Raw genomic sequence first — 12,507 nt, 5'->3', positions numbered from 1 at the left:
CTGGCTTCCCCGCTCAGCTCCTTTCGGAGCGGGGACACCCGGAGCCCCCCTGGCTGGAAAGGCCGTCCCCCCTCCGACCTGCAGCGCATTCAAACCTCCCTCGTCCTCCCCTGCTGCTCAGCCCCCCGTGTCCAGCCCGGCTTGCAAAGCAGAGCCCCGCAGCAGCCCCGGCCATGAGCAGCCGGGCCGGGCACTCGGGCTGATGCCCTGCAGCTGGGCAGGGGCCGTGTCCTGGGGGTGGGGGTGGGAAACTCCTGGGGCGGGGGGCACAAAAGCTGCCGTGAGCACAGCCCCTCCCGGGTTCCCACTTACAGAATCGCAGAATGTTTAGGGTCGAGGAGACCTCTGAGATCATTCAGTCCAACCTTTTACCAACACCATTATCTAACTTCTCAACCACGTCTTTAAGGACCAGGTCCAAATGCCTTTTAAATCCCTCCAAGCATGGTGACTCCACTACTGTCCTGGGCCATTCCAATGCCTGGCAACCCTCTCAGTAAAAAAATGTTTCCTAGCATCCAGCCTAAACCTCCCCTGGCACAGCTCCTATTTCCTCTGCTCCTCTCACAGTTCAACTCAGAAGCTGTTTCCCTCCTCACTCCAACCTCCCTTGAGGCAGTTAAAGAGCCCTTAAGGTCTCCCCTGAGCCTCCTCTTCTCCAGACTAAACACCCCTAGCTCCCTCAGCCACTCCTCACAGGATTTGTGCTACAGGCCCTTCCTGAACATTGCTGCCCTTCTCTGGACACCTCCAGCACTTCTGTGCCCCTCTTTTATGTAAAAACTTTGTCAAGAGACAAAATATGTCTCTTGAATCAATCTTTTTTTCTTTATTTCTTCCCGCTATGTTACAACATTCTGTCAATTAACATATGTTTACCTCACCATATGCCTGACAGACACCTATTCTTATCTGAGTGCTTATCAGGTTGCCTCCTGGTGCACGGTGGAGACAAAAACAATGAAAGTAGCAGGACACCGAAAAGACTGAAAGATAAGGATGACTCATCTCCGGGAAGTCTGTGTGTATCTGTGTCTTATGCAAAAAAGAGACCCCTCTTCTTTTCTCCTCTATAAAAAACCCCAGAAGGAGAAGTGGCGGCTTCTTTCCTCTAGACCCCCCCTCTCAGCACTTCGGCTTCAGCTACAGGACAGAGAAGCGGCAGGAGCGACAGACCCTACACACCCGACTACAGCCAGAGGCCAGGGTGATAACATCTTAATTACCCCCCTTCTTTTCTCCACCACTCTTCTCTCCAAAGTAGCTAATTGTGTAAGTCCTAAAATAAATCCTTGTAACTTGTTTAAATCATAAAGCTTGTTATTTTTGCAAATTCATGCGTCGTCTATGAGTAGTGGCTGAATTCTCCTCGCAATCAAAATATAAAATAACTCGGATCATAACACTTACAGTGAGGTGCCCAGAACTGAACACAGGACTCAAGATGCAGCCTCACCAGAGCTGAGTACAGAGGGATGATCAGCTCCCTATTCCTGCTGGTCACTGAGTTCCTAACACAAGCCAGGAGGCCATTGGCCTTCTTGGCTACCTGGGCACACTGCTGACTCATATTCAGTTGACTGTCAACCAATACCCCCAGGTCCCTTTCCAACTTACAGCTCTCTAACTACACTTCCCCAGGTCTGTAGCTCACCATGGGGTTGTTATGACCCAGATGCCAGACCTGGCATTTGGCCTCCTTAAACCTCATACAATTAACCTTGGCTCATTGGTCCAACCTAAGTCCCTCTGAAAGGCTTCCCTACCCTCCAGCAGAGCCACCCAGTTTGGTGTCATCTGCAAATTTACTGAGGGTACACTCAATCCCCTCATCCATATTAAAGAGAAGAGGCCCCAGCACTGAACCCTGGGGGACACCACCTGTGACTGGTCACCAGCCAGATTTAGTTCCATCACCACCACTCTTTCAGCCTGACCATTCAGCCTATTTTTCATCCAATGCAGGGTGTGTTTATCCAAGCCAAGTGCCTTAAGTGTCTGAAGAAGAATGCTTTGAGAGACAGTGTCAAAAGCTTTACTAAAGTCCAGAGAGACAATGTCCACAGCTCTTCCCTTATCCACTAGGGAAGTTATCTTGTTGTAGATCAGGTTAGTCAGACAGGACCTGCCTTTCATAAACCCATTAAGATTTCATAAATCTTCTGTGAAATGTAATTTTACAATAAATTTTGGATTGGACAGGACTGATTCACAATTCCTTGTTTCCTCTGTAACAGCAATGGCACATAAAAATAAAAAAGCCTGGCACAAACATTCATTTTGAAAGGCAAAGCAAATGTATTGCCTGAATTTCCCTCACAGCATCTCCAGGACAAATCACCCACCAGGGCAGAGCTACCTGGTTTCAAGGGAAGGGCATTTTCTGATTAAAATCTTTGGTTTACTCTGTTCTCAGCAGCTCTGCTCATTTACAATCAGACAAGGGCAGAAAAATGATGGAGGTTGACAGGGTGTCCCATTTACTTCTACCATCAGAAGCAAGAGGGAAAAGGAGTGTCCAGGTTGGACTGAGGCTGAGGAGTGTGTGTGCATCTGTGCATCCTTTTCTGCAAAACAGGGATTTTATTCACGACTCTGGGGTCCTTTTTTTTTTTATATATATATTATTTTTTTCCACCTCTGGCATTGGGAGTCCTGGTAAAGAAGGTTCTGGGTCTTATCTCATCAGAAAAGACAAGATGTTAACATGTCAGCAAATTCAAGGTTTTTTTAAATGTCAGGGGGCTAAACGCAACGATTAGATGAGAAGATATAAAGGAAATGAGATTTCAGAGAGGGAAAAATGAATGTGGGACTATCATCAAGGCAGAGGTGAGGCCCTTGATAAGAACACGCTGTGGGAGAGGGAGCAAGGAGGATGCTATCCAGCTACACCTTGCTGCTACAGGTTATGGGACACACTCCAGCAGCTGGAATGCTTTGCCCTGCCTTTTCCTGGCTCCAAAGAAAGGGCATGAGGACATAAAGCTCCTGTGTGAACTCCTGACCCAAATCATCAATTCCGTGCATACTTCTTAGAAGCAGGTTTGGACAAAGACTCAAAGATGAGTGAAGTGAAAGAGTTGCAGCTAGTTTTACTTTCCTAAAATACATCAGGTCCTGACCTTGGCATCCAGCTCAGTCTGAAACCTTGAAATTTTGGTCCATTTTCCATGATAGTCTCTATTCCAAGTTGCTGAAGTCTGTTCCTTTCGTGGGGCTCTTCAGGCTCTTCTCCAAGGATCACTTTGTCAGCCAGAGTTTCTCTACCTGCCATTAATGGGAAGGATTTGCATATTCACATGTGCAAAACAAGTACCAGATTTCTTCTTTGTATTGTTAAAAATTCAAGTGTAGGCAAAAGTTTTAAACTTTTACTAGCTCTAAAGACATGAGGAAAATACAGCCAGGGAGTGAGACAACACCCTGCATTTTCTGTGTTGAGCAGCAAAGAGAGGAGTGAAATGCCACCCAACTATTTATGCTTTTCCTCATCTCACGTTGCCTGAAGTTCAACACTTAAAGCAGACTGCAAGTCAGAGAAGGATGGATTTTCACATTTTTATTTACTAAGGTTTTTATTGTGTGTTTTATATTGCAAACCCGACCCCGAGAACTCTTCCCTCCCATCCCCCCCACATAAAACCAAAAATAACAATAGTAATAATAAATATTGTTCCACCTACTGAGACAAGCCTAGTGTTGACTGGGGTCCAGTCAGAATAACTCAGTATTTGCTACTGCACTGCTAAGAACTGGAAAATCAAACAATCTCCCCATGAGAAACAAAGCAAAGTAACCCAACTGGAGAAGGACGCCCATCAGACTGGTGGATGGGACACACGTGTCTGCCAGAGACAGCCCTCAGGGGGTTCTGTGCACCTCCATTTGTCTGTGTCCACAGGGGTTGTTGAGATTCAAGTACCAATGCAGCAGTCACAGGACAGTCATCCATGAGGGCTTGGTGTTGCTGGGCTGAAGACCTTTTCCACCTACTTGTGTTAGATATCCTAGACCCAAACAGCTTAGCTCCCAACCTTCTGAGATGCTCATCCTAGGGGCCCTCTAGCATATGGGGGAAAAGGTTGCTAAAATAAATACAAAACTGAAAAGGATATTGTGAGCCTTCCTTCTAGGAACTGCCTCATACCTTTTAAAATACCAGAGGGTCTGTGAGTCTGCTTCAATTCCGCCAAGTGATTCTGTTTCAAGATGAACCTGTACATATTTGGAAAAGCAGGATCTAGATATTATAATTACCACCTGCCAATCAGTCCTACAGGAGGATCAAAACTGACATGTATTTTAAAACTAGGAGATATATATATATATAAATATGTGTGTGTGTGTGTGCGTGTTTACGCATGTGCATAAATAGAGTACAGATGTGTATAACTATACTATATATATAAAAGCATGTGTGTATATAGAGAGACACATATAAAATCTATACACACACACAGTCGTGTCCCTGCCATCACACACACTCACACACATATAGCTGTCTGCAGTTAGTAGAAAAAGAACATTTCTAGAATTCCCCTGACCCTTTAAGGAAGACCAAAGCTGATTACATCTGAATTCTGAGCCACCAAAGCACGTTGAAGCAGGAGTGCCCAGGAATGCTTGCTGCAACATTCAAGACACAGGCACATGTCAAGAGGTTTGCAAACAACTCGGTATAAAAAACAACTGTCAGTGTTTTGGGTGAAGTTGGGGGTGGGAGGAGGCAAGAGAGGGAATCATATGGACCTGTATCATTTGTGTGGTAAGTTTTTTGGCACTGCTGCATGAAGTCCTGCTTTCCCCTCTGAGGGCTGGAGGGACCCCATGATATCTAGAAAGAGAGGGAGGCTGGACGTGTTTCTAACGTGTTAGAAAAATTGAGCACCTGACTCTTTACAGTGAGGTGGCCAGAGAAACCTCTTGGCCTAAGAAAAAACAAAAGAGAAAGAAAAGGATCGAAGTAAATGAAAATGAGACATTTATTCTAGAGGTAAAGGCTGCAGCTTCTCAGTGCTGTGTGCACCCAATGGCCCCTTACTGTCTTCATCCCACTTTGACTGCCTTAAATCAGGGGAGCCCAAGAAATCCAGCTGAAGGTACCTGCCAGGCCCCAGATGTGTTCAGTGATGCTGCAACTGCAGGGTGAGACCAAAGCCTATCAGGTGCAGGCTTGTTATTGCTGGTGAAATCAAGCAAAAGATTTCAGTTCCCCCATAAGAGGAGAAGCATGGACCATGGCTGGCCAAATTTGGTTGAATGGCATCAACATTAATTGCAGATCTGGAGGATTCTTGGGTGGGCACTACCCTGGATGCCTCAAAGCTTACACTCCCCTTGGCTAAGGAGGAAGAGGTCTGGGAGGGAGGAAGAAGTCTGCACCCCACTTCTCAATCTTTTGCTACTCAGTTCTCTTCAAAGCAGTCAGCCCGTGGACACTGAGACATTCAAATGAGAGAGGGAGCGTTAAAGTGCTGCCTCTTCCTTCATCCCTCCCCTTGCCTTGTATGCCCCAAACTGGAAGGCAGCACATTTGCTTTCCAGACCATGGAGAACTTGAAGCTTCTGCTGTAATGCTGACAGAGACACAGGACTTCTCCCACAACCCAGGTCTGTGATACCTACAAAGATACAGAAGGGGTATTCACTGCCCTCCTTGTGACTTCCAAGGGATTGCTTCTTGTTCCCACTAGAGCATCAATGGAATAAGAAAGAGACAAGCATCTGAAGTCAGGCCTGTCCATCTCCTGGTTACCTTTTTTCTTCTTCAGATGGAGTCCAAATGAAAACTCAGCCATTCTGGAATCCCAAGAGGGGACGGCATTAATGAAACTCACCCCTCTTCTTGCTTCCTCTGCAACCTGCTGCTCACAGGAGAAAACCTGGGAGGAGTGAAGCTTCCTGGTGTGCACAGAGAGCCATCCAAGTGCCCCTGGAACTGGGTGCTGTGGGCCAGGTTCACAGAGGGTGCAAAAGCAAAGCAACGTGAAGCTGAGGCCAACCAGAGATGTCCTGAAAACACCAGCTACAGGCCTGATCCCCTACAGGTCTGTTCCCTTTTATGGCCCACATAACCTCAGTTAACCATGGTCAACCTCAGATCTTTGTCTCAACAGGAAAACCTTTTTTGGTAGCTTCTATGGCTGATCATTCATATGTTCCAGCTCAGGCACACACCTTATCTGTGCATTACCTCGTTGGATTAAATTTGCTCATATCCTTTTGTTCCACGTATTAAAATATTCTATAAAATCAAGTGACCAAAAATCTATAGCTCTAAGAATACCTGGTTATCTTCTCTTTTTTTTGTTGTTGTCGTTTTTCATGTGTTTTTGTTTGCTCCTAATCACAGTTAAACCTAAACAATAGAAATGGAGAAAAAAGAGGGGGCAGGGAGCAAGAAAAGGAAAAAATGATCCATTAAAGTCTAACCAGGAACCGAATAGCACGGCTGACAGAACCATCTCTCAGAAGGAAGGAGTCCTCACAAATTGGAGGGCAGTTTGGATCTGACAGGTTCCAGATCCCCCGTGAGCACTATGGATCCTTTCCGCCCGCCAGCAGTCAGAGCAGCAGCACCCGCGGCGCCGGCCCCGAACACCAAGGGATGCGGTAAAGAACCTGAGGACATCTGACGTGGCAAAGTCACACACCCAGGAATGGAGCTGCAAGGCTTCCCGAGAAGTCCCGTACCTCCGCCAGGAAAAGGAGAGAAGCTGGAAACAGATTCTCCAGAGGAATGAGGAGAACTTTGGCTCAGTGCCTGAGCCAGCTCTTGGGGCAAAGATGGCTGGGAAGCAGAAATCAACTTGACGTCCTGGTTCAGCCGTCCTGGTGGCACTGGCGGCATGCTCTTGGACTGCAGGTTCTGTGGAGGTGGGCTGGAGGTCGGAGGCAGGAGCAAAGATCCGTGAGAGCCTGAGGCCCCAGGAGGGCCACACTGAAAAGTTCTTGTTGCCACTGGGCTCTGACTAGGAGGGCTAAGGCCAGAAGGGGTGTAACAGGGAGAAGCGACGCCAGACTGCTGTAGTGGAGACATGGAGGCAAAAGGTGGCCGTTCCTGGTGGAGCTGGGCTATCGTTCCAGTTAAAGATCCTAATGCACTTGGATGTGTTTGGCACAGGCCTGAGGACGGCCCACCAGAGGCCTGTGCCAGCTGGCTTAGGCTGGAGGACGGAGAATTGGAATAAGGAGGGGACTGGAAGTGGTTAATTCCCCCCAAAGTCCCGCTGCCCGAGAGCTGCTGTAACTGTCCCCCCTGCAGTGGTCTTGTAGTGGACTGGAACTGGTTGAGAAGACTGGGGGGTGAATTTGATGAGAGCTGGGTGAGTGATGTTGATGGGGAGCTACTTGTGGCTTGCTGGAAGTGCCCAAAGCCACTGCTGGAAAGGGCTGGTGGCTGCTGCTGCTGCTGCTGCGTGGGCTGAGCTGCACCCAAGGGTGACCCAGAAGGTGTGTGTTGGAACTGGCCCAGCCCCACCGAGGCTCCTCCGCTCAGAGCTGGCTGGCTTGAGCCACCTGGAGGGGATCCCACCTGGAACTGGCCTAAGCTGGTGGCAGCTGAGAATCCTGCAAGCTGCTGGATGTGGAAGGAGGAGGACGAAGGGGTTTCTGCTCCTGGTGTATGCAGCTGGGATGGAGTACTGGAGGGAGAGCCGACAGCAGAAGGCCCAGCCGATGGAATTAGGGACTGAAGCCTTTTCAGCTGTCCTGGGGTCTGGTTGGATTGCTGTCCCAAGGACCCCAGGACGGACACTGGGGGCCGGAAGATGGTTGTCGGGAGGCGAGGGTGGTGGGTCAGAGCTATAGCAACAGAGGTGGTGGCTGCTGCAGCCTGCAGGGGTGCCTGGATCAGGGGTGTCCAGATGACAGGGGTGGGGGTGGACGCGGCGGCGGCAGCAGCCTGGACGTTGTGAGCACAGTGTGCCATCTCTCTGTCGTGCTGCACAATCTGCTGGATGATCTCATTCTCCTGGTAGTTGAAAACACCTGAATTGAGGTCGTGCTGGACTTTATGCAGCAGAATGGAATTTTTCTTGCCTGCAGAAAGAGTAAAGAGAGAGTCACTCTCCTATCTCAAAGCATGGGAAGCTTCCTCAAAGTTTCCTGACAGACTCTCCTCCAATTTTTGGCACTGCTCCCCCCCCTCCACTGTCATTGTGGGATCTGTGTACAGTCTCTCTGCTCCAGCAACAAGATGACAAACATCACACCTTCTGCTTTTGTGGTATGACCAACAAATGTCAAGATCCTGTAAAAATGTGCCTGACAGGACACATATTCTTGGTTAGACAGTAAAGCCACTTTTGCCACTTTAGCAGACTGTAGCAAAGCTTATGAATCTGGAAAAGTTCCCATTTTGCACCTCATTACCTGAACTTCCATGAGAAAATGAGAATAAAGCCAAAAGCTAACATTTGTGTTTGTGTGTGTGTTTGAAAAGAAAAACCTCAAAAATGTAAGTCCGGTGAAGTATCCTTCAGTGAACTACTGGAGAGAGTCCAGTGGTGGGGCAACAAAGATGACTGGCAGATTGGACCACCTGTCTTATGAGGTAAGGCTGAGAGAGCTGGGACTCTACCCTGGAGAAGAGAACACCTTGTTAATGCCTACAAGTATCCAAAGGGTGGGTGCAAGGAGGATGGAGCCAAACCCTTCCCAGTAGTTCCCAATTACAGGACAAGGGGAAATGAGCACAAGCTGGAACACGGGAAGTTCCATCTAAGCCTAAGAAAAAACTTTTTTACTATGAGGATGAGAAGGCCCAGGCTGCCCAGGGAAGTTGTAGGGTCCCATTCTCTGAAGATAATGAAAACCCACCTGGATGCCACCCTGTGTAATGTGGTCTAGGTGATCTTGCTTTAGTGGGAGAGTTGGGACTATATGACCTCCAGAGGTCCCTTCCAACTCTGATAATTCTGTGATTCTGTGATCCTGAGTCTTCAGCTACTCTCCAGGGACACCTTTTCCTCCTCTGCCTCCTGCAAGTCGTTCACTCTGAAGTCAAGTATGTGTTTCTAGTGGTAGGAAATTTCTCTGTGAATAAGGAGGACTTCACATGCTGGAAAAGCTGAGGTGGTCAAAAAGCAAGCTCTCAGACATGCTGCAGCTTATTTGGCCATGTCCTTTCAGCCCCAGCTTTCAGGAAACCACGGGCTAGCAAATGTCATGCTCCAGCTGGACTATTCCTAGCCTGCAGCAAAACATTAGCTCAGAGCTTTGCCTTTTCAATGGGCAGGAAAAATGTGGTGGAATGAATTTGTCTGGCCTGAGACTTCACCTGGCACCAGAGGGATGCACTCTGAAAGAACCACTCAAGGCAGAGGGATGAGATGCTGCCAGTGATGCCCTTTCACCTGTGAATTTACAGAACATGAGGCAGCAGCAGGTATAGAAGGGAGGCCTGGATGTGGAAGGACCTCTTCTTTTGTATTTTAACCCCAAATCATAATGTGCTTTAAGACTTAAAGGCTGGCAGCACGGCTCAGGTCAATTAGGTTTCCTGCAAACGAGGGCTTACCCATTAAGCTTATTTTCACACTTCCATGAACTCACAATTTTCAAGGTGAGACGGCCACTGATATTACCAACTAAGTCCATAATATGATATTTCATTTGTCCCATGCAGCATTCTAGTTTAAAACTGGTCAGCTGAGAGTTTCCAAGAAGGAATGGTTAAGAGTTGACTTGCCACGTTGGGTAGTAGTTCCCAAACAGATTTCTGAGGAATTTCCTTCCAAAGCTATACCAGCCAAATCTCAGATCTCTGTGTACAGATGCGGGTATATCTCTGTGCAAAGATGACATCCAGATTGTTGGGGTTTTTTTGTTTGTTTGTTTGTTTTAGTGTATAATGTACTTTTTTCATCTGCAACAGATGAAAGACTCAGAGTTGAAGGACATGCCTCTAACTGGCCAAATGTAAAATCAAAAATCTGGCAGCAAAGAATGTGAGTGTCTCTCTGAAGTGTGTAGCTGGTATCCTGGTGTCCTAAAAAGTAATTCTGAAATGGTAGAGTCTTGAATATAACTAGCTAAGTACCTAATCTACCACCAGAAAAAGGTGAAAGAATTATTGCACAAACGAGGAGGAAACTGTGAAGTGTAAGGGAGATAGTAGGCACCACCACATAAAATGCTAGGAAAGCATCCAAAAATGATGTTTTAGTTCTAGAGTGCAGATGCAAAGCATGAAAAGATACAGAAAACATCCACAAGAATCTGTCTTGAAAAACATCATTGAATAAGTGCGAAGTATTCAGCTTCTCTCAGAGGTGATTTGATACTGATTTATAGGAACTGGACTGGAAGAGGCAGCAGCTGATATCCCTGAAACAGACAGGTCCTGGTTCTGCCTGCCCTTCATGAAGCCAGGCACACCAGAGGAACCATGAATGTCACCTTTAAATTTAAGAGCATTTTTGCACTGAAAATACAGTAACAGGGAGCAAATGTAGCAGAGGGTCAGGCTGCACAGACAGACAGTAATTTCCACCTGGAGTCACATATGCACTCACAAACAAATGAGATCACAAATTGCTGCCTAAACAGAAACAGAAAACTGTTCCAAGCCTGGAAGGAAGAAACCACCTATCTAAATAAAACTGACAGGTTAAAAAAGAACCTGGCCTGCACACTTGAGCTAAAGAGGGATTCACACTGCAGGTTTGTGATCCTCCCCTTGCTGGAGTTGAAGGTACAAATCCCAGCATGAGGAACAAGTAGCTGTCCTGCACAACTGCAAGGTCAGGACACGGATGGGAGAGGCCATGCTGAGTGCAAAGCAGACAGGCTGAAAAGCTGCCCTCCAACATTTGCTTACCTGAAAACAGACTGTAGCAAAACCAGGCTGGGGAAGAACCAGGAGAAGCAGAAGAAGGAGAAGGAGGAGATTCTGTTCACACAGCTTCCCGAAAAGCTCGGTCCCAGCAACTACTCTGTGTTTTCACCATTCCACCTCATCTCACTCCTCTAATTCCATGTCACCTGTCTGGCTTCTGATTTCCTTGTCTGTGCTTGAATAGTCTGCAGCTTCCAATGCTGCCCTCAATTCAAATGAGGACCCAGAGCAATGTTAATCAGAGCAGCATGGATGGATGGACGGATGGATGGATGGATGGATGGAGGGGACTGATGTTTTCATAACTGGAACTCTTGGTGACACAGAAAAAGATGAATGGCAGAGTCTGGTTTCCTTGGCAGAGAACTAAATAAAGAATACTCTAACACTTACCAAACATGCAAACTATTCTCTGGAAATGGTTTGATCAAAGCTCCTTAAATTTGTGTCAAATTGAGAACATACTTCCACAAAACCTTGGAGTGAGCATTTTTGTTAGCTTTAAAACAGAACATTTCTTTCTCTTTTGATATTGATGTAACACTTCTCTGGTTTTTATTTTTAACCTTTATCAGCTATTCCATCAAATCTATTTTTTCTTTTCTATTATGCCGAGAAAGTCTTAAATTTCTGCTCCAGAGCATTTTTTAAATGACTGGATACTTCAATTACTGAAGGGGAGAGGAATTTTTCAAAAATAAATTTTCAAAATTGTTATTGGTTAGCAAACTGAAAAATTAATTGGTTGCACCACTCTAAATAGCTGCATCATCTACATGATGTTTCCACACACCAGTGTTAAGTCTTGTTAGTTCCTCTGAAGAAAATCCTCCTTCCAACCAGTACTAGATGACAAGAGGCACACAGCACAGCCCTGCTGGGACAAAGACATCTTCCTGCCAGGTCCTGCATGAAATGTAAGGCAAGAGTGGAATGAGGCAGTAGGACTAAGTCTGCTTGAGCTGGTGGTTCCAAGATTATTTCTCCCTTTCATCTTTTACATGAAATTGCTTCAGTTTCAAATTCATTTTTCCTGCTCTCCATTTATTGCTGCATCACCTGCCTCAAAAAGGAGAGCAAAAAAGTCAGCAACCAAAGTACTGAGAGGCTGATTAGTTTGGTCCTGTGCAACCAGAACTGAAATGATGTTCTGCAGCTCCCAGCTACCCTCGGTGACCCACAACAGAGTCCTGGGTTCTTGCTAAGCCAGATAGAAGCCTAATGATGATGAAAGAGTAAAAGAGATGCCTGATTCCCCTCCAGCCTACTCACTGAAGCACAGGAGGAGGCTGCATGTTGTGGAGTTTCTCCTTCTGTGTTGTTTATCCCACACAAATTACAGCCCTGAGCAACGCATAAGGCAGTAAGATCCACCCAAGCGTTTCTCTTAAACCCAAAAGCACTCCCCAGATTTACTGTGATGCTGCAGAGCTGGCAGAGGAGCCATCCAGAGCCATCTCATCCACCAGTTCCCCACTCTTGCTGACTCTGAGGTGGCTCAAGGCCCCTCACTTGCTACAGAGCAGCAAGAAGGTGAACTGGGTTTCTGCAGGTGTGTGACAACCTGATGGAAAGAGGACTGGGCAGCTCCAGTGGGGCCGGATGTGCCCATGAGCATGGCTGAAGGACAGGAGCACAGGCAGTTAAAGGACTTAGATTAAAAG

The 12,507-nt window shown here is 46.9% G+C and overlaps 1 protein-coding gene across 1 annotated transcript in view; it reads right to left on the bottom strand.

Annotated features, from left to right (window-relative positions):
- Positions 1 to 5,385: 5,385 nt before the first annotated feature.
- HCN4 (hyperpolarization activated cyclic nucleotide gated potassium channel 4) overlaps positions 5,386 to 12,507 on the bottom strand; it is a 99,936-nt gene continuing 92,814 nt past the window's right edge. Inside the window, exon 8 of the mRNA XM_071754600.1 lies at positions 5,386 to 8,043. Within this exon, the coding sequence (XP_071610701.1) occupies positions 6,488 to 8,043 (1,556 nt within the window). The 3' untranslated portion in view covers positions 5,386 to 6,487. The remainder of the gene's footprint in view (positions 8,044 to 12,507) is intronic.

The sequence above is a fragment of the Heliangelus exortis genome, chromosome 11 (genome assembly GCF_036169615.1).
Source record: "Heliangelus exortis chromosome 11, bHelExo1.hap1, whole genome shotgun sequence".
In the NCBI taxonomy this organism is placed as follows: domain Eukaryota; kingdom Metazoa; phylum Chordata; class Aves; order Apodiformes; family Trochilidae; genus Heliangelus; species Heliangelus exortis.
This window is presented reverse-complemented; position numbering and strand designations above follow the sequence as displayed.